Source organism: Cavia porcellus, unplaced genomic scaffold, assembly GCF_034190915.1.
Source record: "Cavia porcellus strain 051 isolate PalLab524CR breed Dunkin Hartley unplaced genomic scaffold, mCavPor4.1 scaffold_21, whole genome shotgun sequence".
In the NCBI taxonomy this organism is placed as follows: Eukaryota; Metazoa; Chordata; class Mammalia; order Rodentia; family Caviidae; genus Cavia; species Cavia porcellus.
In genome coordinates, this window is record NW_026947504.1 from 57,565,587 (window position 1) to 57,593,430 (window position 27,844).

At 35.8% G+C, this 27,844-nt stretch overlaps 1 protein-coding gene across 1 annotated transcript in view; it reads right to left on the minus strand.

The window, feature by feature from the left end:
- Window positions 1-27,844, minus strand: part of Vwa8 (von Willebrand factor A domain containing 8) — a 360,850-nt gene that overhangs the window by 269,510 nt on the left and 63,496 nt on the right. The window contains exons 6-12 of the mRNA XM_003477459.5: window positions 20,484-20,648; window positions 20,129-20,178; window positions 19,329-19,437; window positions 17,813-17,917; window positions 10,367-10,498; window positions 7,800-7,934; window positions 7,636-7,713 (exon numbers count right to left, since the gene is read on the minus strand). Of these exons, the coding sequence (XP_003477507.2) occupies window positions 7,636-7,713; window positions 7,800-7,934; window positions 10,367-10,498; window positions 17,813-17,917; window positions 19,329-19,437; window positions 20,129-20,178; window positions 20,484-20,648 (774 nt within the window). The remainder of the gene's footprint in view (window positions 1-7,635; window positions 7,714-7,799; window positions 7,935-10,366; window positions 10,499-17,812; window positions 17,918-19,328; window positions 19,438-20,128; window positions 20,179-20,483; window positions 20,649-27,844) is intronic.

A 27,844-nucleotide genomic window follows, 5' to 3' on the forward strand; every position in this document is an offset into this window, starting at 1 on the left:
TCCCACTTCTTTCTGGTTCCCTGTCACACAGAGCACTGTTCTTTCTCCTTTGACTTTCAGTCTATGAACTCCCTTTCGGGTTAAATGTGTTTCTTGTATAAAGCATATTGATGGATCCTGTTTCCTGATCCATTCTGCCTATGTTTCTTTTAATTGCTGAATTAAGGTCATTTACATTAATCATAATGGCTAACAGGCATTGGCTCATCTCTGCCATGTTTTTTTCCTGCTGGCAGCTGTCTACTTTTCCGCTTCATTGAACTGTCTGCCCTGCTCAGTGATCCCCTTCTGCCACTGCTGGAACCATGGTCTTTTTTATCTTTCTCTAGAATGTCCTTCAGTATTCTTTGTAGGGTTGGTTTGGTGGTCATGAATTCCTTGAGTGGTTCTTTATCATGGAAGTATCTCGTTTTTCCAAAAATATTAAAAATCTTAACAGCTTCTTCTGTTGGTGGTGTTGATTGGTATGCAGAATGCCACCACCATTATAGAGGAAAAGTTGGCAACCTCTAACAAAACTAAACTTACCTATTGAGCTAGCAATCCTAATTCTAGGAACATACAAGCTTATTCAATGCAATTTAGTTTTTAATTACAAAGTATTGAAAATAACCCAATATTCAATACATATGACTGATTAAATATACTCTATTTTATTCATAAGGCAGAATGATACACAGCTATTTTTTTAAAAAGAATGAAGATCTTTATGAAAAGAAAAACACAAGAACTTTATTTTATACAGACAAGAAATTATTTTATAATTTCTACGACAAAATGGGTAAAAAACATAAAATTTGAAAGCTTCCCTTTTTAAGTAGAATCTATTATGTGGTCCTGAAGGGAGATGGAGAGTTGAACAGCATATGTTGCTCTGTTAGTTGTACAGAATGGGATCTTGGAAGAGACAAATAAAAGAGTTCCATGTACTACAATGGAATGCATGTACTAAAAATCTTACAAACCACAACGAATGATTACAAGATATAAAGCAGGCTAAAAATAAGAGCAAAAATAAGTATTGGAAGGATAAACTGGGCAAAAGAGGCTAAGAGAGAGTAGAAAGCTTAGAAACTTTTTGTTGGTAAGTTTGTTGAAGAGGACTGGGCCTCTGAAGTAAATTACTATACAAAGTGACAAACACAAATAAAAATGTGATAAGTACAGAGCAACTGAACCCCAACAAACTAATTTATTTTGATGAAAAGAAAAGGTGTAAATTGAAATTAGCTAGAATTAGGCAAGAGATTTGGTCTCAGTTCAGCTACAGGAAGAAAAGCTTGTCTAAGAAGTCAGTGATCATCTAAGACTTCTATATGTTTTAAACTTTTTTTTTTTTTTTTTGGTCATTTCTGAAACAGGATCTTACTGTGCAGTTCAGACTGGCCTTGAGTTCACTTTGTAGCCCAGATTGGTCTCAAACTTGCAGGGATCCTTCTGCTCTCGGCTCCTGAGTGCTGGGGATTAAGGGTATACACCATCATGCCCAGTTTCTACATGTTTTAGACAGTAATTATTTTTATTAAAAGTCCCATAAACTTAATAGTTTTCAAAATTTTGATTAGATTTGACTTGGCCTTTAATACAAATATTTTTAGAAGATCTCAGATTTACTAGTATTTATGATGGTATCAAAAGAATTCTAGAAACACATCCTTATCTGGTTGTAAAGGAAAAGAATAAATTCCTGAGCTTTCCACTGTCTTTCAGCCTCTTATTTCTTCGAAACTATGAAATGAGTGGCTTCAATACTAGAAAAGAATAATCAATTAAAAAGAATCTGACCCAATACTTGAGCCAAATGACGTAAGAATTTTATAGCCTACTATAAACCTTATTTTATGTACCGCCACAAATTTATTTTGAGGCTCTCTTTTCCTTTTGCTTCATACGAAATATCTATCTAAAAATAGCCAAGTATAAAAATAAGGGCAAACCTGCAGATTAAGTGATCTTTACGCATACACAAATAACAGAGATGTCTTCACATCTTCTAGGAAAACAGATGGTAGCTCACTTGTTCCAACAATTCTCTATGTTGAGTCAAACTTCTGCAAAATTTTCATTAATGTGAAGTATGTTACTATAAAATCAAAATTATTCTTTAATTCTATAAAGTTATGTGTTAATTACTTTTCCTGTTGCTGAGACAAAAATACTCAACACCTAAAGGTAAAGGACAAAAACTTTATTTTGGCTCATGGCTTGTAAAGGTTTTCGTCTGTAATCAGCTGGCTTCAAGGTCAGGTAGCATGGCAGAGGAGAAAGGAAAAAAAACAGTTCACGGCGTGGAGGGTGGAAGGCAGGAGGTAATAAAGGAAGCAACAGCAGCTGCCCTCTTTCTGTTCCTTGTAGTCTAGCCAACTAGAGTCAGTGAACAGCACTCACACCAGGGTGGGCCTTTCCAGTAGCCAGAACGATGTCAGTCAATCACACACCCTAATCCCAGCCGCACATTCTCTAGGTCCAACCACCACTGAAAAGCTCCACCTATGAGTGTTTGAGGCTTTGGGGGGTCATCTAGAAACAAGCCATAACAAGTTAATTCTCTGTCCCAGAGACATCAATGAGCTTTACTAAGAATAGCTAAGTGCAAGCAGAAGGAGGCTCAAATTTAATCTCAGGATCTTAGTTTCTATCATGAAAATCAACAACTAACAAAACCTACAAATGTCAACGTAGTACCTCATGTTCCAGTTCGCTGAAAAAAAGATAGAAAAAGAAACATTTTCACCCCTGATATATTAGTTACTACATTTCTCTATTTCTTTCCAAAGCCTTTACATCTATTTCAGAAATTTTTGTAGACTTTTTCTCTGAAGACTGATGAATAGAAAAAGCAAAGTGGAAAAAAAAGGATATTCAGAGAGATGTGACTAGATTGCTTATCTCTTTGTCATTTTTCCAATTCTTTCAAGAAAACTACAAGGTTGGCAGAGTACAGGCAAAAGTACTCTTATGGAAAACTTACGTGCCTTATCATCAACTATGTTTTTCAGACAGAAAAGATTTATAAGATATGACTAAATGACAAGCCAGAAGCGAATCAGAACACAGAATACCCTGCCATCAACTTTAACGCCGTATCTTTCTACTTTTGTTCATCTATCCACCTACACAGTAAAGAAAGCAAAATTTTATTAAACAACATCCTTGTAAGTTTATTATCAATGTCTAAAAATACGTAAGAACTCTGTTATGAGGCTCTTAAAACTCAATCTATTACATATTAATAAGACAACAACCTCAATGGATGAATACTTTTGGGAGATTTTCAGTGTAGCAAAGAAATCTTAGTCATTGGACAGACATAATTTTATTCCTGGCTCTTTTTGTAATGGACAGCAAGTGAGATGAACATAAATTTCAAGCTCAGGCATACAGGGTAAAAAAGTTATCATAAACTGACTATGGAAACCTGATACAGAAATAATAGTGTTTGAAAAACTGATGAGGAGGGGCTGGGGCTCAGTGGCATAAGCGCCTGCCTAGAAGCACGAGGTCATGAGTTCGATCCCCAGTACTGCAAAAACAAAAAACAAAAAACAAAAAAAACCTGATGAGGAATATAAAGTATTTCCAGTTTTTTTTTTCACTAGAAGGATTTAATATTTCTAAATTTAACTTGTTTTACAACATATGTTCATGATTCAAAGTTTCTCCCTGTTGTTTGGTAAAAAAATTTTTTTTTTGGAAATTATAAGGTTGATGGTGAACAGGTTTTAGGGAGATGAGGAAGTGCTATCCTCATGTAATTTGTAAATTGAACTATGGAAGGATACGGGCAGACGAGCACGCATACTAAGCCAGATTATCTTCTGATCTTTGACAATGACATGAAGACTCATATTATATAAGAAGGCAAAGCAATCCTCATGCTATCCTCCATATATTTAGGTACAGAAATAAACCTCAAATGTACTTACTTCCTTAAAAATCCAGGCTACCTAGAATCAATTTACAAAACGTAATTTCAAACATTTCTGTAGGTTCAAAGACTTGCCACCTGTTACGGAATATAAAAATACACCTCCTTTTCCCTATATGTTTATCTCTCAATACTCAGAGTATCCCTAGTTTAAATCTCTTCACTTTATGAAGAGACTTCTCTTTATATTCTTCATGATTTCATAAATTTGGATATATATGCGGCTCTTCATAGATTTCATCTTAACAAATATTTGAACTTTTTAAGTCTATCAACTGATTATTTTAATGACTTGTATCTCTTTCTTTTTACCTATCTTTACTATCTTTCTTGAAATACGGTAATAAAAACTGTAGAGATATAGACTCCCCCATAAGTTTACATGGAGATATGATGCTTTCTATTTTGTTTCCAATACTGATTTCAGGGTTAGTCAAAATCCTAAATAGTACCTTGGTGCTCTGAATAAGCTAAAAAAAAAAAAAAAAGAAAAAAATTAATTTTAGGAGAATTCTCATTATGTGTCTCTATAATAGGTTATTCTGCTTCTAGTGTCATGTAATTGCAATTCTTTCCAAATTCCAAATTGATTCAGTGAATAAGTACAGCATATCTAAAAACCATATGAAAAGACTCTTCTCAACAGAATCATCTGAAATATGAACAGCTAGCAAAATTTTCTAAGATCTAATGTCACAACTAACTGGTTTAAATGCCATCTTTCAGAAATCAGAACATTTTAACCTACATTCATTTAGTGTCGGTACAAAAGGCACACCCAAATAAGCAAAAACCACAAAAGGTGACCTAGAGTATAAGTAATAGTACCATATTCACTTTCAAAACCAAAGAATTACAATAAAAACTGTGCTCTAAGTAAGAAGCTACCATAACTAGCCAAAGATGGACATAGCTTCAAAAAAATTAGCAAGATAAAATATGTCAGGCAAGATAGTCACAAAAAGTACATGACAGAAAATTTCAGTCTGTAGCAATACCAACTGTAAATCTGCTGTTTTACCATGCTATGTACAACATGTATATCCACCAAAATAATCAATGCAAAAATACTTTGGAATAAATGTAACCAAGGAGACAAAAAGTTTGTACACTGACAACTGCAAAATACTGTATTATTAAAAGAAATTAAAGAAGACATAAATAAATGAAAAGGCAACCATATTCATTAATTGGAAGATTTTATATTAGTAAGATGATACTACTACCCATAGTTGTAGGGAGTGGCATATCTCACTGCTGCCACCTTATCTCGCCCTCTTGTGGGCCTCTGATGCGTCCGCCTATATTTCCCATGATCCTCATGTCTACCCATTACCCATAATTCTCTCTTGCTCACATACTCTCATTTCAGCTTAACCTAGTTGCCTACGCATGGCTTCCTACTATTCTGATAAGTCCACGTCACATGAGGAGATCTAAACTGACCTATCCTATGAAGCCACATTCCCTTGGACTTTATATAAGCCATGTACACTTCCTGAATAAACGAGACTTGAATGGAATCCCGCCTTGTCTCCATCTCTCTCTCCTCTTGCCCTGCCCCCCATCCCTGTTCTCTCTCCAGGCAAGACCGATGGACTGATCCGCAGGCCAGATCACAAAATAATCTACAGACGGAATACAATGTGCTTCAAAATCTCAGTGACTTTTATTTTTTTAACAGAAATTGTGAAACCTGCCCAAAATTCACATGGAATCTTAGGGGACTTTGAATAGTCAAAACAACCTAGGGAACAAATAACACACATAAAAGTCTTACAGTTCCTGATTTCATAACTTATTGTAAAACTACATTAACCAAAACAATATGATATTGGTATAAGGATATTGGTGTACGGAACAGATAGCCTGGAAATAAGCCATTGCACATATAGTCAATCAATTTTTAAGAGCACCAGTACTATCAACTGAAGCTAAGGACAGTCTTATCAACACTATTCCTGGGCAAACTGCATATCCACATCCAAAATATTAAAGTCAAATACTTATTTTATAACCTATACAAAAATATCAAAATGGATCAAAGATCTACACTAAAGACTTAAAATGGTAATAAAATTCTTAGAAGAAAACAGGAAAATTCATGCCATTAAATTTAGCACTAATTCATTGACTATAACACTGAATACATCAGCATCTAAAACAAAAATGGTAAGTTGGATTTCATTAAAATTTAAAACTTCTATGTATCAAAGAACACTGTTAAGAGAATAAAAAGACAACCTAGGAAATGAGAAAAAAGTTTTCAAATCATATATTTGAGAATCAAGTTTCATAAAGAATTGTTACCACTCAACAACAAAAAGCCCAAATAAACCACGGGCTTGAATAAGTATTTTTACAAAGAAGATATATAAGTACTCAATAATCATAGAAGAAGATGCTCAATGTTAGTCAGAAGGGGAATACAAATCAAAACCTCAGTGATTTATCATATCACATCCACTAGGGTGGCCATTACAGAACAAAAACAAAAGTGAAAGTAAATATTGATGTGGAGGAAATAAAACCCTCACACATTGCTGGTGGCAAGGTAAAATAGTATAGCTGCTGTGACACTCTATTAGTTCTTCAAAAAGTTAAATATAGAATTACCATATGACCCAGCAATTATACCCCTACATATTATCTAAAAGAATTGACAGCTAGAACTCAAATTCTTCTATATAGTTGTAACAGAATCATTTATAAAAGCTAAATGGTAGGAACAACCCAAAGTTCTAGCAACAGATGAATACATAACAAAAAGTAGTTAATATTATTAATAATATTAATAGTAGTTAATAACATTAATATGTATACATATAATATTCAGCTATAAAAAGGAATAAAATTCTGATACCATGATGCAATATGGAAGAACAATGAAAGCATTATACTAAATAAATTATAGACAAAAAGGACAAACATTGTATCAACCCATTTACACGAAATACATAAAACAAGCAAATTCATAGGGACAAAAAGAAAAATAAGGGTTGAAAGAGACTGAGGGAAAAGGAGGCATTAAAAGCTATTGTTTAATCTGTTTAGGATAGTAAAGAAGTTTTAGAAGGACAAAGTGGTGATGGTTACATAATACTGTAAATGTATTTAATGTCAGTCAACTGTTCACATAAAACTGGTTAAAATGGCAAATTTTATGTTATACTGTATATAGATACATATATTAGTAATAATAGCAATTCACTCAATGAATGCCTATTGTCATCTACCACAGCACAAATGAACTTTGCTCAAATTTCCTAGTTACCAGGAAATGTAGTCTGTGTATGTGTGTACATGCACATAAAGTCAGTGTCTATTGAGAAAAGATCCTGGTGTGTTGTATGCACCAGATGTCCCAAAATGAACTTAAAGCTTAAAAGAAGTATTTGCTCTCTAATTTGACTGATGTCTCAGTTATATATCTATGTCAAAAATTCAAGCTCTAGGTGCCCACAATCCCAGAACTCACAATCTGAGACAGAAGCATCACAAGTTTGAGCTTAGCCTGGGCAACTTAACAAGTTAGTGAAACATTCTGTCTCAAAATAAAAAAAAAATAAAGAGCTAAGGACTGGGAATGTAGCTCAGTGCAAAAGCCCTGGGCTCAATTCCTAATACCACACACATACACACACACACACACACACACAAATTCAACACAATGCTCATAGACCAAGAGCTAAAAATGAACACTGTACCTGATACAGCATAATGGGCTCTATGTTGTATCCTAAGGTATCAGCAAAGTTCTTAGCGATGACTGTTTTCCCACAACCCTACAAATGGAAATATAATAATTAAAGGAGGAATCAAGACATCCCAGTCAGGAAACAGAACTGTGAAATGGGGCTGCTTTTCTTACCTTTCCTCCAATTAAACATATGTCCTTAACCATGTGAGATTGCATCATTTCAGCTAATAGCTGCTTATGGCTCAAAGTCTGTATGAAGTGGTCTGATGCACAAGCTTGACCTAATGGTCTGGTTCCAGCTGGCACCTAAAGAGAAGTAAACCAAATAATACATGCTTTTCTCAAAATGTTAATCATCTGAAGCACGTATCTGTCAAATTTTGAAATTTCCACTGAGCAGCAATCTCATTTACAGATCCAATGATCCCAATTATCAAATTTCCAAATATTCTTCTAAAATTAAAGTCTTATGCTGCCAAATATTCATAAGAGTCAAGTCATTTTTATGCTCTTCATAACTTGAGAAAAATCACTACTACAGAATGACGTGTTTTTTCTGTTTCCGGTTTGAATACAGTATTTAAAAATCAGCCCGTACTAGAAACCCCAAGTCACCAGTGACATCGTGATTTCTAAGAGGCATTGTCCACAAATTCTCTTCATTCGTGTCTTGGTTTATCACTCAATCATCTACTTGTAATAGTCTCTCCTCTCATCCTCCCATAGGTGCTTCCCCTTCTATTTGATTTTTAGTTGTTCTTGCTTTCTTTATTCTTGTGCTCTAGATTCTTTACATTTTAGTCCTTGATTATTCTTTCTCTAGGGACATTTTCTTAAAAAGTAGAATTTATTTTCTAAGTGATACATAAAAATAAAAATGTACCTATTATTAAGGTCCTGCCCGACACTGATGAGTATATACGTGGTGTAATGTAAATCAGGTTAAATATACTTCCTCAAGGCTTTATCATTTCTTTACAATAGAAACACTGATAATCCCTTCAATTACCTTTTAGAAATACAGAGTACATTATTACTGTCCATAGTTACCCTATTATGCAATAGCACACTAAAATGTCTTGCTCTAATTGTAATGCAGTGTCCATTGATCAATATTTCCCCATCATTCTCTCTTCATTACTCTTCCCAGACTAAGTAACCACCATTTATTCTCAACTTCCATAACATCAATATTTTTAGATTCCTTAAATGAAATTATGAGATACATATATATATATGTGTGTGTGTGTGTATATATATATAATCCTCTCCTTAGTCCACATATATATATCTCCTCTCCTTAGTCTCCGGGAGACCATGTTCTGGTGAATACTTGAATACACTACATACAACATGAGTCATAAAGGATTGTCAAGTTTAAAAGTGATAATATCATATTCACATTTAAGAAAGACCCTGCCACTAACATGGAAAGCTGGAGGAATGAGATTAGAGGAGGAACAGAAAGGAGGACATTAGAGAGCCAAAGCCAAAAGCAAACAATAAGGACTGGCTCTCATCTCATGATTTTGAACATTGTTAAAAGTACCCAAAACGTCACCACATTCTGGGTTACTGGAAAAACTCTATGCCACAGATTTAGCTTTACCTCCACCTCCTCTGTGAAGCTTTCCCCACACTTCTGGAATCTCAGTCTTATTTCCTTCTCTAGATCCCTGCTGCCATCAATTCCAACGCAGTCCGTACTCACCCACTTCCTGACTGTCAGAAGTCATTCATCTGACAGTGTGGTACAAAGTGACCCTGCCTGGAAATCCCAGTGGTGCCACTTCCTAGCTGGTGAGGCACAAGTCAGTCAATGAATCACTGTACATCTTAGTTGTCTAATCTATTCAACAGTGATAATAAAATTTACCACCAGGACTATTGAGGGATTTAAGTGGCATATGCAAGAAGACAAATATGGTGACCAGTACATATTAGACACTCAGTAAATCTTAATAAAGAGAGCCAGACACCTAGAATCAGTGTTCACGTCAATGTATAGCAACATAAATATTAATAATAGCACATTAAAACAAAATTTTATCATGAAAGTTTGCTGTTATATAAGAAAAAAAGCATTTATATACACTAAATATTATTCAAGCTGTGTTTCTGAATTTCCTGTGACATTTTGGGGTTCTTAAGGCCTTCACAACAAGGGTTAGAAGAAAGAGAAACAAAGCAAGTAAACAGAATTCTGTGATCAAATCTCTCTTCTAAAAACGACAACCAAAGCAGAGCTCTCCTTGTAAATGTTTCATGTATTAGACAATAATTTTATTTGAAAACAGAGTTCTCCAGCAGCTAAAATGTTTGAAAACACTATTTCTTACCAAGGACTCATAGTATCAAATATTTTTATTCATCAACATTTGACTTTATTTTTCCAAAGATAACTTTAAATTTTGGAAGAAAAGGTATCCTCTCTTGGTCCCAAACTTACAATCACATGAATAAATACAAGAATACAAATATATACACACACACACACACACACACACACACACACACACACACACAAATATATTCCAAAAAGGCTTATAAGGAGATTATTCATCTCATTTGGGCCATAAAAATGGTCAGAATAAGGTATATCTTTGAGTGAATAAATCTGTATTTCAAGGGGCTGGGGATTTAGCTCAGCAGCATAAGCACCTGCCTTGCAAGCAGGCAGTCATGAGTTCGATCCCCGGTACCGATAAAAAGTTAAAAAAAAATCTGTATTTCATTACCTTAATGGTCACTTCTTTTCCTGCAACTTGGACAGTCACACAAGCATGAGAGACACGGTCTGCAGTCATCCTCTGCACTCTTACAATCTCTTTAGGAAGCACAGAGCTTCCTGTGTCTTGGAGTTCAAAACGCTATAAAATTAAAACAAAATCAAGCAATTTACTTTTCATTTTAGAATGTCTGGAAAAGTCTACCTAATTAGAACTGAAATCACTTTATATTATAAAAATAGAAGTTTAAAAGTTAATGAGACTATTTCTACTTTCTACTAATACCATTCTACTTAAACCAATTTTTAAAAGTGATATGAAAATAGTCCCTTCAATTTATGAAATGACAGGAAATAGAAATGCTTAATTTCTGGCTTTGTAGAAGTCCGTAGCCTACATTTCTTGATAATGAAATGTTCTAATCTTCTGGAAATAGATAGCAAAACTCTTAAAAATCTATTGAAGTAAAACAAAGCCAATGTCAGTTGATTCTTTAAATCATCATTAAGTTAAAGTATTACCTGAAATTCTTGAAAACAGAATTTCTTGTACATAATTGTGCTGTCTGCTTATGGAAACAGATTAACTGATTAAAATAAATTTATGAAAACTTCCTACAATATCTGGCAAGGTGCCTTCTATCAAGTTGTCAATATTTGTCAAATTAGACTTAAAAGGCCAGGGCTATACATTCTTTCTAGATGTGAGGCAATTATCAGTGTTTTAAATTATACTCTAAAATTCTTACACCAATTTTGGAACATTGCACTATAGAGAAAGAACTGCATATCAATGAAAGAACAGAGTTTATGTATTCAACAGAATGAAAGAACTCTAGGGAAGAGTTTTCAAAGAAAAAAATCATATTAAACATTAATATTTAAATGAAAAAGCCAGCTAAAGTCTCCATTTGGGTATTACAAGTTCTCAAGGCAATCACGAACTACTTTCCCTAAATACAGGAAGAATTTTCTATTTCTGCTCTCATAAAAATATAATGTCTACATTTTACACAATATAAGCAAATCTCCCCAATTTATTGCACAATTTGTTAAGAACTGCTTTCACATGATAGACAGAAAGTTAATATTGACAAAATAATAGCTTCATGGAAAAAAAAAATGCTCCACAAAACACTACACTGTATTTTAAGGAAGAGTCTATAGAAAAGAAGTGAGGCCTAACCAAGTAATTAAATTTACTGGAATTTAAAACCAAGAATCATTGATCTTTATGGAAAAAAATGAACTGAAAGGTAGATTTTTATCCTAGCTACAGTTATGTCATTCTAAGTTGATATAGAATTGATGTCAAAATACTCATATTCTAGAAATGAAAATATATGTACTGAATCATTTGCTATACTGGTTATATCCTTATAACCTTATAAATAATTCATGCTAAAATACTTCAGAAGAATAAAAATAGAAAGCTAGATTACACTAAGATAGTAAAAGAAATGACGTTGCAAACTGAATTACCATTTGCTAGCATAAGAAATTTAGAGGACTGTTAATCAGAAAGGTAATTCAGGAGTAAAAGAGACATAATTCTCTCAAATTACACACCAGCAGGATGTAGAAGATGACAGTTTATTTACCTTATCACTTTATGGGTTTTTCCAAGAATTCTTGAATTTCAATTAAACAAACAGAGCATTTTATGATATACTTCCCTTCAAGTTATGTTATTTAAACTGCAATTCATAATTATATAAACTGATACGTAAATAATACAGATGTTAGCCTATAAGGCATCTACATTCATCCTCATAATTCCTCATCCTGTGTCACCATGCTAACCATTTGCTTCCTTTTAGTATGCTAGTTAACACTAAGAGAAAGTCACTACACCATGCTGACTAGAGATAATGTGGTCCCGCTCTCATGGGCTCTTCCCCCAAAGCTCTTCACTGCCTAATGCAAGCCACAACTATTCTCCCATGGAGACAGTGTGAATCTGTGCAAGCCCGTCAAGGTAGGCAAACTAGCTGTCTCCTCCACTCACAACACGGTCTCCAAACACCCACTCCCATATCCTCACTAGAATGTAAGCCCCTCTAGGGAAACAGCAAACAGATCTATTTGGTTCATTCCCAAATCTCCAGAACCTGGATGTACACATGTGCCATAATAAGTGGTCAGTTAGGGTTTGTTACATGGAAAAAATACAAGATTTTCTTTATCCTTAAAAATCATCTCTTTATACCAATTTTCTTTTCCTACTGCCTCAGGAAATAAAAAAAGGATTAATCTTTTAATCCTTTAAGTGTGCGTGAATGGGAAGCCACTGGAGGTCTGTCTCCACTTCAAATCACAAGTCCATCATTCCAGTTCGTGGGTGGAAAGTGTGTTCTTATCATTCTGAACTAAGATACAATGATACTCAGGAAATGTCCTTCTCAACTCACCCAAGTCACATTTTCCATGCAATCCATAAATTTCATTATTTCTCCCTATAATGTATATTTCCCCTTTCCAAGAAAGTCATTTCTTAATTCGACATCAACCTTAAGTACACCTTGTATTTCTGTTTCTGTTCACCATCGAACTTTTTCACAAGTAGTCTATAATCACTGTTCCATTTTCCTCGTCTTAAATTTGCTTTTATGTCCTTCAAGTTTTGACTTGTAGCTCCACCAAACACTGCTTTTGGGAAGTCAACTAATAATATTCTAATTGCCAAATTTAATACGTTATTTTTCTTGAAATTTCACTGTCTTCCTTGCCAGTCTCTTTTGCAGGTTTTTCTCCCTTTTCCTATGCAGTGCATATATTAGGGTACTTCAAGAGTGACTAATTTGATAGATGATATTAATTGATAAAATACAGGGTACACTGAGGGGCTTTGAGAAAAAATGAGAAATCAAGAATGCCCATAAATCCTATTTTGAAAAATTAGTAAGATTCATACACCATTAACTAATGTATGATAGTACAAAGAAATGCTATGTTGTGGGTGGACGCTAAATAATTGACTTTTGAATTTAAGGTTGAATTTTAGATTTAGTCATGCTGTATATCCATATTCACTTTTTAAATAATCTCATCCAGTTGCCTGTTTTACAAGCCATTCTGTGTATTCATGACTTCTGGCTTTATCTCTCCAGTTTCTCCTAATTCCTGACTTGTACATGCAAATGTCTCCTTGACATTTCCCTTTGGCAACCAAAAGCATCTCCAGTTAAACATATCCAACATTCAGGTCTTCATCTTCCCTCAGTGTCCTCCATTTGAAAATTCCTCCATCCAAAAAGCCTAAAATCATTCATAACTCATTGTCTTGACTCTATTTTCAATCTTTCAGCAGATCACATTAACTCTACAATATAACTTCACAATATAACCCCAGTCCAACTATATCTTACCAACCTTACAGCTGGCTAAAGCTACCATAATCTTGCAATTATATTATTACAACAATTATCATACACAGTGTACTTATTACCCAGCAAACAGTATGAGCCTGTTAGGTGAAGAATCAGATGAGACATTCTTCAAAACCTTCTCATAGTACTCCATCTCCCTCAAACTGAAAGCAGAAATCCTTTGAATGACCTGCAGAGCTCTTCATGATCTCATTGCCTTTAACTTCTGACTTTATCTTCTACTCACCTGTCCTTCATTCACTCTGTCCCTTTACATTGTCCTTTGCTGTTGTGGGATAATCCACGTGTGCTCCTGCTCAGGGCTTTTACAGTGGTTATTTCCTCTATCTGAAATGGTTTCCAGCCCAGGACTACTTTTCTTCAATTTTTATTCAAATTTTATCTTCTCAGTGCCAATATCAATTGCTCTGTTGACACATTATTTATGTAACTGATTTATGTAACTAATTAAATGACTGTTATCCTTCATTAAAAACTAAGCTCCATGAAGTTGGAAACTTTTTTAACTGTTTTGCTTTATACTACACTGCCCTTAAAAAGTTGCCTGGCTAAATGACTCTGCAGAGTGGGCTAACTGACAGTGAGAAAGCATGGATATAATGAATAACGCTGTTTGAGTGAATAATCTAGAAGTCCGCATTCAACAAGACTTCTCTGCTGCATTGGAAACAATTGTTAATCACGTTTGTCTCAGAAGTCTCTCCTAACACTTCATAAAAATATTTTCTGCTATCACTGCTCTTCCTCTGCCTAACTTGGAAGTTCTTTTCCACCGTTCAGTCTTTAAATGTTGGTGTTTCCACAGTTCCCCATCCAGCCTGCTTTTCCCCTCACTGTTCTTATTCCAGGGTTCTTTCGTTCATCATGCATTCAACCAATGCCTACACATAAGCGATTCCCAAGTATTTATCTTCAGTGTCAAAAGAATTCTAAGATCAAATCCATGTTTTCAAGTCTGCTAACCAATCTTCCTGGAAACTTCAAATTCAAAAGGCTCTTCCTTTTGCTTTTGAAATTATTTTAAATCACACTAAATGTGTTTCTCTTTGTGTTCTTCATAAAGGCATCTCTGTCTACCCATTTTGCCAAGCTAGGATTTAGGGACATTGTTGATTTCTTTTTTCTCCCAGATGCCAATATCTACCCCAGATTTTACCAGCTGGTAACATTTATAAGCCTATCTCTGAAAATTGTTCATAACTACTCACTTCCCATTTTTACTGACATACTTCAGGTTGTTACAGCTCTGGCCACAGCTGTTCCTTATGTTATAATGCTAAAAAATCACCACATTCATACAGTATCTACTTGAATGTCTGATGCTCCAAGCAAATGATAAATTACTTAGAAGCAGAGATCATATACTGTCCATTTCTAAATACCTCCATTTCGGTATACATATCATCAGTTGTCAAACAATGAGTTTGTAACTAGTGGTTGTGGAACTGGATGAAAATGCTTAATAAAAAATACTATTAAGATTCTCAGCAAAAACTCTAGTTCAGATTATATTATCAAGTGAACAAGTTCCAGCACACCTTTCTAAATCAACAAAGGAACTTACTGATTTAACCTTTGATATTATTCCTATGATGGAGTTTTAATTAAATAAATTTGAAACCAACACACATTATGAGAGCTCCAAATGCATTTGTTATTAAACTCTAACAAAGCACACCACGCTCAAAGTGTGGCAGACATGGAATGAGAGCATTTTCTTTAAGATAGCCTTAACTAAAAGTTACAAGTGATTTCATGACTACAAAAATATGTTTTTAGAGCATGAACATCACATGATAAGCACCATCTGGGGAATGAAAGTCATTCTAGCCACTTTTATAGCTAGTTCAGAAAAAGATGTTTAGAATTTTAGCTGACTGCATTTTCAGAGACTAATAATTTTCCTTTAAAATGTAATCTATGTGATTACACTAAAATACAAATGGATATTAAGTTACAGGTAGATAACTTAGTATTACATACTGTTATATGATGTTTGTTTTTAACTTAATTTTTAAATGTCATTTTGAATATTTATTAACATTTTCAATTTAAAATAATTCCAAACTTATATGAAAATTGCAAGACTGAGCAACTATTTCTAAGATGATAATATGTAATCTATTAACTGGTGATTTCTTACTGTCTTTTTTTTTTTTTTTTTTGTAGTTCTGTATGACATGTACCCTTATACCACTTTGTTCTGTTCTGTGTTTTTCTCTTTTTCCTTCTAAATAAAATTAAAAAAAAAAAAAGAAAATTGCAAGACACAGTTGTACTAAAAATTTCTATTTCACCTTCATCCAGCTCCCTAACAATTAACAATTTACCACACTTTACTCCCCCTTTTTCTTTCCACATACACGTACACATGAGCACACACATATATGTATGCACATAATCACTGATTTTTTTTCTGAACATTTTGAGACAACCTACAGATGTGATGGCCCATAACCAAGAGTATTCTGGTTTACTCTTCCTCAAAACAAGAATTCTGGCCAATGTAATCACCATATAAACTGTGAAATCAAGAAATGAATTAAATGTAATAATACTATGCAATACAAGGATCCTGTAAGTATTACCATTCAAAAGCAAGATCACTTGTTCCTATCTGGTCCAAGATCCAGTGCAGAGATAACAATGCATTTATCTACCTCTCTTTAGTACCTTTAAACCTGGAACATTTCTTCAGTTTTCTCTGCCTTTCATAGTTTGAACAGTTTTAAAGAATACAGTCCCATGTACCATATAATAGCACTACCCAATATTTACTTGTAGCCAACATTCACCATGATCTTTTAGTAGGATTTCCCCAGAAATGATGCCGTCTTCAGCAGCACACTGAGGAACTACACAATGTGAATCTATCCACACGGCCATACTGGAATTTCTAAAACAATACTACTTCCTTTGTTCCAGTTAACTAAGTATTTCATAGGGACACTTTCTAAGGTTATATCAATATCCTGTGCCCTGTGGATGTGCCACAACTTGAACATCCTTTCTTGACACATTTCTCAAATAACCACCACTCTAATAGTTGTCACACAATGATTTTCCTATTAATATAATTTCCTAATAGTACTTAATAGTAAGCATTCTATATTAAGAAATTTTTCTTTCTCTTACATATTTTAAAGTTTATTTGTATCAGCACGGATTAATGAATTCCTGTTTTATACAATGGGTTATAATCCATTACTGTCATTTGTATATATGCTCAAATTGTTATTTTGCCTGTCATTTTGATAGGTTAACACTATCAATATTAACAATTTCAACATGTTTTTACTCTCTGGCACATAAAACATTCCTGACTCATTTTAAAAAAATTTTAGTCCAATCTTTGAGTCAGTCTTGCTTCCAAAAAGTTCTGATGCTGCTTAGGGGAGTACGATGCTTAGAAATCAGTGTCCAGGCATATCTTTTAGGGTCTCTCAGGAGACAGAGCTAGAAAACACACGTACACACACACACATACATACATACCAACACAGTCTTAGTTATAGTGTATATTAATCTACATACATTTTAAAACATGATTTACAATAATATTCCCTATTCCAAATCAACACTTTAGAGTTTTTTCATGTGTTCCCATTTTCCATGTTTATCAATTTCTCCCCTGACAATGAGAAGTACAGCTCCCACTGCCCTTAACATATGCACTAATTTGCTAAATCAATTTACTGGGGGCCTGGGATAGAGCTCAGTGGCACGGCGCCTGCCTTGCAAGTATGAGGTCCTAAATCCAGTTCCCGACACACACCCTCACCAAATAAATCAACTGACTTGTTTACTTAATGTAACAAATCTCTCAGCCACACAGCTCTTGTGCTGGCTTCCCCATGTCGTCTTTTTTGTCACCAGTATCCATGCTTGGAAAAGAAAAGAAGGAAAGCAAAGGGAAGAATGAAAGAAGAGGCAGGAGAGAGAGAAAGAGACAGACAGAGAGCCAGACAGAGAGCGAGGAACAGGAGAGATGGGGAAAGGAAGGAAGATGGGAGAAGAGGGAAAGGAAGACGAGGGAAAGTGAGGATGGAAAGAAAGCAGATACTCACTTTTAAAACACCTTCCACAGCCATCTTCCCTTCATTTCCAAGTAAAATAGTGTACGGATAAATCCACTGGATTGCATGCTTGATTGACATCATAGGAAAAGAATCCTATTCAGGAGCAAAAATATACAGAATAAAGCAACAACCAAAATAATCACAGAAATCTTACCTGAAATATATTTATGCCATTAAATTTGTCTTATAAAAATAATCACAGTATTCCGGAAGTATCACACAGCAAATAGTATTTCCCCTTTTCTTCCTGTTCTCCGCCCTTCCTCTAGGGAAACTTCTATGCTTCATTCATCTGTGTCTTGATGCTTCTTAGGAGAAGACCACACAATTTACTTCCAAAGCGTTTGGCGGGGACAGGGGATTTGCAAGCAAATGTGGCAATATATCAACAACTGGTGTTTCTAGATAAAAATGTTACAGATATTTGTCTATTTTCAACAAAAAGTACAAGAATTGAAAAACAATAAACAAAACACAGTCCTACCTGTATAGAACAATGCAAACACCTAAATCTCACTACATACATTTGGAAAAAGCAATAAATGTTTAAAAAGAGGAGCATCTGCCAGGAATGGTGGTCATGCCTATAATCCCAGCACTCTGGGAAGCTGAGCAGTAGGACTGTAAATTTAAGCCCAATCTCAACAACCTACTAAGACCATGTCTCAAAAAAATGATTTACAAAAAGGGGCTGGTGATGTAGTCTGTGTGAAAGCCCTGGGCTCAACCCCTAATACTATAAAAAGATAAAAATTAAAAAGAGTCTCTTGCAAAGGGCAAAGTATCCCTGCTGCTTCGGAAGATGGTCTCCTCAGCAGTATCTGACTGAAGGTTCGAACACCTTCCCATGTGGACCCTGCATCCAGGCTCTCCCACCTCTCCTTGCTATTGATGGAGGTGTCTTCCTCTAATGTATATCTGATCACCTTACGTCTACCTGTTTCATAATGCCAAATGAATCCTTTCCTCACCATGAAATTCAGGCAACTCTTCACATCAGGGAAATTTCTTCACAATATGATTCTCTACCACATCTAGAACTTCTCATTCTTCAAAATATCAGGCCCTTTAGTGGTTGGACAGCTTCATGTGTGTCCTCTGCCTGGAAGGCCTTTTCAGCACTCCAGACAAAACTGTCACCCCTTTATGAAAGTGAAGTGCACCACACTGGTGCTCCACCAAGCCCTCAGGTCAGGGCAACTCTGAGCCGACCTCACTACAGAACACCTCTTGCTGGATCAAACTGGGCCTTCCTAGCTTCTTTGTAACTTTCCAGAAATCACATGTCTACCGCTTTCTTCTCCAAATCTAAAAAATCTTTAGGGACTCAGAACATATCCTTCGTCTCTGCACTCTTTACTGGCCTGCACGGCAAATCCATCTCAGACCTTTTATACAAGAACGTGACTAGGCTACATGCAGTGATTAATCCCCAATGACTAACTTTTAAATTTTCTTTGCTACATTTGGGTATACCCGTCATTGATTGATATTGAATACATACCAGGATTTGAACTGCAGCTGGTAAACTATCTAAAGGAAAATCTGGAAGTCCAAGAGTGGAAGATTCTTGGGAACAGAGAGTTGTGGCAAAGGACAAGAGCTGAGAAATTCTAAGGGGAAAAATATATTTTATTCTAAAGGTTTTTAAATATAAAATGTAGAAGTATGTTAAATATAAAATGAGTATGCCAATTTAATTAATCTAAAATGTCTCACTATTAATTCCTGAAGAATAACACCCCCGATCCCAATATTCCACTTAGAAACTTATTAGTACACACTATTCCCTAAGTCCTCCAAAACAGCTGAGGTTTTCACTACCTAATCCGTATCTACATGCTCACGTTACCTCTTATCTTTCTCAATCCCAAACGTAAGATCTTGCCACTAGGAAGTTTTATAGCCCCAGGAGTGAAGAATAAACACTCATATCTCATGTTTTTAGAAAAATCTCTTAGAATTCCTTGATTCCATTCCCTAGTTGGCAAAAGCCTACTCATTCTCTAGGACTAACTGCAAATACCAATGTCCTGGTGAAGCCTTTATAAAGTCTCAACCACAAGTAGTCCCAACATTTTGACTGGCACTGCACAATGGGTTACATTAATGCTATTCACATATCTTTCAGATCCACTAGATATTGAATTTCTTGCTATACAAATTCATATCTTAATGATTTTATCATCAGCATTTACCAAACCTCTTAGTACTCAAAATTGCTTCAAAGAATAGTTATTGAATAAATTCGGCAATCAATCAACCAGTGAATAGGAAAACAAATTCATAAAAAGCCACGCTTACTTCTCAGCAGAGACACTGGCTCCCACTGAATACAGTTGCTTAAGTTGGTCCTAAAATAACACAGAAACATGTCAAATCAATTACAAAGGAATGTGATAGATTAAACACAAATTTTACACATTCAATCAAACTGTTAGTTATATAATAGAAAAAATCATTTCTTGATACTTCAATCTTTTAAAAAAATCTTTCTAAATAAATGATTTTTCTTCAGAGATTTTCTTTACCCTGCTTCTTTTTTTTCTTTCCATTAACTACTGAGGAGCACATTAAAAACACAGTAACACTGATATAGAATTGAATTTCTTATTGTACAGAAATACTTTTAAAAGCTAGTTTTCCTTGGACTACTAACCTTAAAGGGTAGAAAATAAATATCTCTGGCTTGAAACCGAGAACGGAGAGGAGGATCTAACGGGTTTCCAGAGTACCTGGGCACTGGCAAGCCCAAAGCAATCACTCGGAAATCTTCACTAACTCGGATGATTTTCCAAGCATCCAACTCTGCTTTGGTATGATCCTAAGAAAATATAAGTTAAAAAAATTACATCCTACCACCACTCGGGAGGCCAAGGCAGGAGGGTCGCCTCAAGTTCAAAGCTAGCCTGAACTACAGAGCAAGACCCTGTCTCAAAAATTAAAAATATTTAAAGATTACTACCTAATGATATAGACTACAATTCTAAGACTTGCCAGGCCAAGAAATTTGGGCCCTGACTATGAACAGAACTGTACATGAGAACACTCTCCAAACAGAACCATTAGGGAGCAAAGTAAGATCAGGATACCAGGGAAGTGGGGACCAGGGTTGGAAAAAAAGGGTGGTTTACATACCAAGAACAAAGGAGGCCTGGGTCAGAAGGCTGAGCTTTAATCAGTAACACAGAGGAACAGTTAGGAGAGTAGAAGAAATACATGACCAAAAGTTGTAAAAAAGAAGAGTCCTAGAAGGACAGACCATCATCTTGTGAAGACTGCCCGCAGACCTTAAACAGGTAATGTTATTAACGAGTACCATTCTACCAAAGCATATTACTAGTAACAACTAACATGCTTTGAAAACTTACTATCTGCTAAGCAGTTTCCATGAATTTTTTCTAACTTAACTTTTACCAGAATCCAGATGGATATTCAATCTCTTTATTGTATGCATTAACAAACCACAGCCCAAAGGAGTTATATAACTTACTTATGGCTCTATATACGGTAAGACAAGCAATAAACAAAAATTAGGTTTGGGAATCACAAAGTCTGGCTCAATAACTTGATACATACTTCTGCTAAATGTCTAACAGCATGTTATGTTTCCCTTGGAAATTTATGTGTCTCATCTGAAATAATATCCCCTACATTATGATGCAATGAAACTAAATGTGAGACTGTGTGTGGAAGCCACTTATCCGTAGCAGGTACCATTCACATCACGCCCTTCCTCTCTGCCTAACTGTAGCTACAGCCCACTGTCGCTACTGGGGATAGGTGTCTCAGCATCTCTTGGGAGGATGACCACGTTGAAGCCCAATTAGCAGGACCCACAGTTACAAAGTTTCCAAACGCGTGTATATACCCATTTTGAGAGAAAAGCCCACAGCTTTCAGTAGATCTTCAGCGGACACAGCCCATGTGACAGTCTAGAAACTTTTGGCCTGGCACTGCAGGCCTCTCCTCTGGAAGGATTTGTGTCTGATTCTTCTAGTCTCAGCACACGCACCTGGTGAGACCCTGTACGCTAGCTCACCTCACCGCTGCACCTTGCCAAGCACGCGGTGCTTCATCAATGCTGCTCCCTTTGCAGCCCTGCATCCTTTGTACTTTACACATCGTCAGCACAAACAGCACTGAGGCTCGGGAGAGACGCCATGTTCATAAACATTGGCATTTTTCTGCTGCGCTCCTGTGTTAGAACTACCTCTGTACCTGTACTTTGTGTCCTTTGCTGGATTTATCATTACACATCTGTACCTTGGCTTCTAGACAAGACCATTTAATGCTGAATCCAAGCTCTGGAGAAGTCTTACTGCCTCTAGTACATAATAGGAAAAGAGCCTTTTGAATGACTGAGCTAATTTTAAAGATAATAAAATTATCTCAATCACAATCAAAATCACACATTAATAGAATGATACCATGATGCTATGCCATACACACTAAAGAAAAAAGGATCGAGATCAAGCCAGATCTGAAAAAACAAGTACTACCTTCAGAGAACATGTTGTTTCTACTTCTCATTTACCGGAGAATGATGATTAGAATATAAAGCTATACAAACTTTATTTCTATAGTAACAAAATTCTACAGAAACCAATAAAGTTTTTGGGATGTTAAAATTTAGTATGCTTTGCGAGACGCCGCTAGCTGACACCCAGTAGGCTAGCCCAACCCAGGTCCCAGCGCCTGGAGGTGCACCCTAGCGGTGAAGCCTTCGGTAGGTTGACCTAGAGTGGCGGGCCCCACATAGACTTCGAAGGTCTATATCTACCTGGTGCTCTGCGGTGGGTGGGAACACCTAGCCAGCGCATTTCAGTCTGTGGCCGACAGGGAAGGAAGCTGGGCCTCCTATACACACTTATATATAAGGAACAAAGAATATGGGAAGAGGGAGCAACAAGAAAGGGTCCTCGGGCCTCAATCCTGAGAAACATGCAATGGCAGACACGGCACCAATAGACATGAAGTGCTATATCCAGAGCCTCATAGACGACTTCAGGAATGAAGTTATTAATGACCTGAAGCAAGACATAAGCAGAATAGTTAGAGAAATGCTAAGCACCGCCCAAGAAAAAAGAGAGGGTGGAATGGAAGAACAGAAAAAAATGGGGAGAATTGTTTGATGGAGAAGATAGAGAAAACAGAGAATACGTGAAGCAGGTTCAAAGACATTACCAAGAAACTAAAAACTCTATCAAAAACTGGCATAACCACTTGAAAGAAACTAAGGATAGATTATTTGAACTGGAGGGCAGATTTGTAATATGGGACCATGAAAGGAAAAACTTCTTAAAAATGACAAAAAAACCAAACAGCAACAATACAAAAACTAGAAGATGATAAGAGGATCTATAACTTAAGAATTAAGAACATAAGAGAAGAAGTAGGGACACAAACAAATGGACTACAAAAGCTATTCACAGAAATAATCCAAGAGAATTTCCCTAATTTAGCAAATGGTAAAGATACTCAGATATATGAGGCATACGGGACTCCAACCACCTACAACCCAAACAGAGCTACACTCAGGCATATAATAATCAAAATTCCAGAAATCCAATATAAGAACAGAATATTAAAAGCCGTCAGAGACAAGAAACAGATCACTTACAAGGGAACACCCATCAGAATTACAGCAGACTTCTCGGCACAAACCATCAACATCATGAAGAGTGTGGGGGGAAATAATTCAAGCTTTGAAAGATAATAACCTCCAGCCAAGATTGATATATCCTGTACAACTGTCCCTAGAAACTGATGGAAAAACAAGGTGCTTCCAGGATAAAGAGGAACTAGGGGATTTTGCAACCACCAATTCAACTCTACAGAGAATACTGCAGGATATCCTAAAAAAGAAAAATACCAAGATTCCAGAAACAGTGGCAGAGAGGCCACAATGAATGCAGCAGAAAACGAAATGAAGAAGACAAACTGACAACAAATGACTGTTTCTGTTATTTGGTTCTAAATACCCTGTAATAATGTCATTCTCTTGAATGGTTTTATAGTATCTTGATATGTTTGGTGCTACAGTATACGAAATTATACTCAAAGATTTCAAGAAAAGAGACATTATGCTAACTATTTTTATGTCAGGATATCTTGTGGTAAAATACTATTTTGCTTAAATGGTTATGTTTTGACCTGCGCTGTTCTGTTGTTATGCCCTCTTTTATCTCAATCCCCCCCTTTTTTTATTTACTTTTTTCTTTTTATTTTTTTAATTAAGGGAAAAATAAAAAAGATACATTATAGAAACTTACTTTGATTTCCTATTAACTTGATTTGAAATCCTGTATTGCCCTCACCATCTTGTTTTGACTGATTTTCCTCTATTCTGCTTTGCTTGATAGTAACAAGTTCGAAAGTATAGGCATAACTGTGAAGACAATAAGAATCATATGATGCCCATTCCGGTTAACTATTATTTTCTTTTAAAATCCTGTAATGTCTCCAATGCTTTGGTTTTATTCTTTACTGTTTAGTTCAATTTTATTATAACTGCCAATTCTTCTTAAAATAGCAAGAGGCAGTATGGTAACCATTGTTGATCACCTTATATTTTGTTTTTACATTATCTATTATGTCCATTCTTTTGATTTGACTGACTCTGTTCTGATATGTCGCATTTGATTTACTCTCTTCAAAAAAAGTAATAAGAACTGTGGGAGTAATAAAACCCAAAATGTGTAATTGTCATTGTACAAAAGAAAAGAAAGTGCTCTAAAGGTTATAACTGCATATATGTTTAAGTGTATAAGATAGATAACCATATTACTGAGTGTTTTTTGGATCATTGAACAAAACTGTTCAAACAAAATGAGAGTGTTTGCACTCTCACTGTTTGAAAGTCCACTTTATATGCTTTAATTTTGTAACCTGAACAACTGTTTTTAAGATGAGAATATGTAATCTATTAACTAGTGATTTCTTACTGTTTATTTTTTAAATTTTGTATTACTTATACCCTTTTTCTGTTTTTTTTCTTTTTCTCCTTAAATTAAAAAAAAAAAATTTAGTATGCTGAATGCAGCTAGGTATAAGTGGGGCTTAATTTACAGTATGGAACCTTTTTACCATAAAAATTGTCCTGAGATAAAACTGTTTTATAAAGGAATTTGGTCTATATTTTGTAAGTTTCTGATAAAATGAATTTCATAAATATAGAAATAATATTTACTAATAAAAAGTATGTATTTAGCTGGGCATGACAGCACATGCTTGTAATCTCAGCACTTGGGAGGCTCAAACAGGAGGATCAGTGTGAGTTCAAGGCCAGCCTGAACTATATAATGACACTTGTCTCAAAGAAAAAAAGTATTTATTTATATTGATATTTTTTCAAAGTAAAGATGTAACAGAGCTCAGCTAATAATGAGAACTTTTATGCACTAAAACCCTTTTGATTCTCACCAGCCATGGTGGGACTCAGGCAGCTTATTCACCTGCCCTCTTGGTAAGCGCCCCTGGCATGGGCCAGGAAGAGACCCAGCGCTCCCGAGAATGGCCATGGTGGGACTCAGGCAGCTTATTTACCTGCTCTCTTGCGCCCCCAGCAAGGGCCAGGAGGAAAACCAGCGCTCCTGAGATCCGGCCATGATGGAACTCAGGCAGCTTATTCAGCCCACCCTCTTGGTAAGTGCCCTTGGTGTGAACCAGGAGGAGAACCATTGGTTCCTGTGAGCCTACTGACATGGGGGCTGAAAATCAAACACCCTTCTTCCTCCCCCCAGTCCCCTCTGTAGCTACTAAGGATGGATGTCTCAGCATCTCTTGGGAGGATGACCACATGCAGTATAGCAAATATGGGACTATCCTTCTATCTTCTGTTTGAAGCCAAAGGTTGTTTTTCACTGTTTTGTTATGTTTCTTTTGCTCTATTCAGTATTCTCAATTGGCTTTCTAATGTTATGTTTTTGGTTTGATTTCACTATACCTAATTGAGTGGACAACTCTTGTGAAGATAAATCCCTTCTGGAAGGATTTGTGTCTGATTCTTCTAGGCTCTGCACACTAGCCTGGTGAGACCCTGTGCGCTAGCTCACCTCACCGCTGCACCTTGCCAAGCACGCGGTGCTTCATCAATGCAGCTCCATTGGTAGTAGTACCTATTACTACCGTCCCACTGTCCTACTGGGAACTTCTGTACCAATTTCACTGTATTGTCTCCGGTGTTCTGTCTTTGTTTCTGGCTTTGTTTTGTCTTGTGCTGTTGTACTTTACTACTTTCTAAAATTTTTTTTTTAAAAACCCTTCGAGTCTCATACACTCCAAATTTCTATCTAAAGTAATATGTTCAATAGCTGTGCATACGATTCTAATACAAGAATAAGAAATGTATCAAACATGTTATTCTTAAGTAATGCTTAGGCTTTAAAAAGGAGTCTATATTCTGAACAATATTGTTTTTCAAATCATGTACTAAATCTGCTGAATAAATAATATAAGACCTGGGGCAAACAGTTATTTTGTAATTAGAAAGTATTTAAGAGAAATGTTCTGTATAATATCCACCTACTTTTTTTCTTTTTTAAATGTTCTTTTTTTTTTTATTTTTATTTTTTGAACTGGTGATTGAACTCATGATCTCACACTTGCTAGGCAGGTGTTTACGTCACCAAGCTAAATGCCCAGTCCACATCCACCTACTTTTAAAGACAAATAGTAATTACTTTCATTTCATCAAATGAATTATAACAATAAAATGGAGTGAATTTTAACTTTTTCTTGATTAAATCTTCAATTATCCCCTTCTAATTATATTAGAATAAAATGATCATTAGCTAAATCTTTAAGAAAATTTCTATACTGCACAAAAAAAAAAAAAAAAGCACTATCCCAAAAGTCACATAAATAGGGGCTGGGGATTTAGCTCAGTGGCATAAGCGCCTGCCTTGCAAGTGCGCAGTTGTGAGTTCAATCCTTGGTACCGATTAAAAAAAAAACTCCCATAAATAATAAAGAGGTACTGCTCAAGGAGCTATGAGATGGGTTACAGAGAAATTCAGATTATAGGAATCAGAAATGTTTGTGGCTCTGCCAGCCACAGAGCACCAGTTCAATCAGACCATCTGGCATTAATGTCTATTTTTTAGTGCCTGATATGTTGTAGGCTTGTATTAGCACCCTGGAAGCAAGATCAAAACATGCAAGACAAAGATCTTACTCTTGAGCAATTCACAACAGGCCTGGGATAGTACAAATAGGACACACGTCAATGTACAGAGCAGATGTGAGAAGATTCCAAAGCCCTGCAATGTCAATGCGGAGGAATGTATCACAAAAGGCTTGTAGCTGCAGAAGCTCCACTGAGCTACAGCTTAAGCTAAATAAACAAGGGCTAAGCATCTTCTTGTCATTTGTGACACTGAATGGTCCATTACAAAGCTCTTGAAGAGCTCCATATTCCACAGTTGTTACCTTACAAATGATTATAAGTTACTCATTTTAGTGCAATTATTCATTCACCAAATAATTACTGAACACCTAATACGTGCATCCCTTGTTCGAGAAGTTGAGAAAACATCAGGGAAAAAAAGCCCTGCCCTTGTAAGGCTTATGTCCTAATAGAGGGAGGCAGACAAAGAATTAAAAACATAATAAGTAAGTTACATAGCATGTTAGAACATGGGAAAAACTAAAGCAGAACAAGGGCATATGGTGGAAAAGAGAGAAGAGACTGCAGACTACCATTTTAAGTAGAAGGGGCAGGGTAGGCCTCCTCTATAATGTAACCGTCAACCAGAGACTTGAGGGAAGTACAAAGTGAACCAGGCAAGGGAGAAAATCGTTCCAGGAGGAGGGAAGTGGCACGCACCAGCGATGGCTTACTTAGAGGGGTTGGGGTAAGAGAATACAGCAGTGGGACTGGAGTAAAGAGGAGGGCAGAGACCAGGCAAGAGGTAGTGAAGGCCCCGACTGTATGCCATGCTAAAGAGTGGGTTTTACTCTGACTGAACAGGAGGCTGGAGAGAATACAGAGTGACCCAATCTGGTGACAGTTTTAAA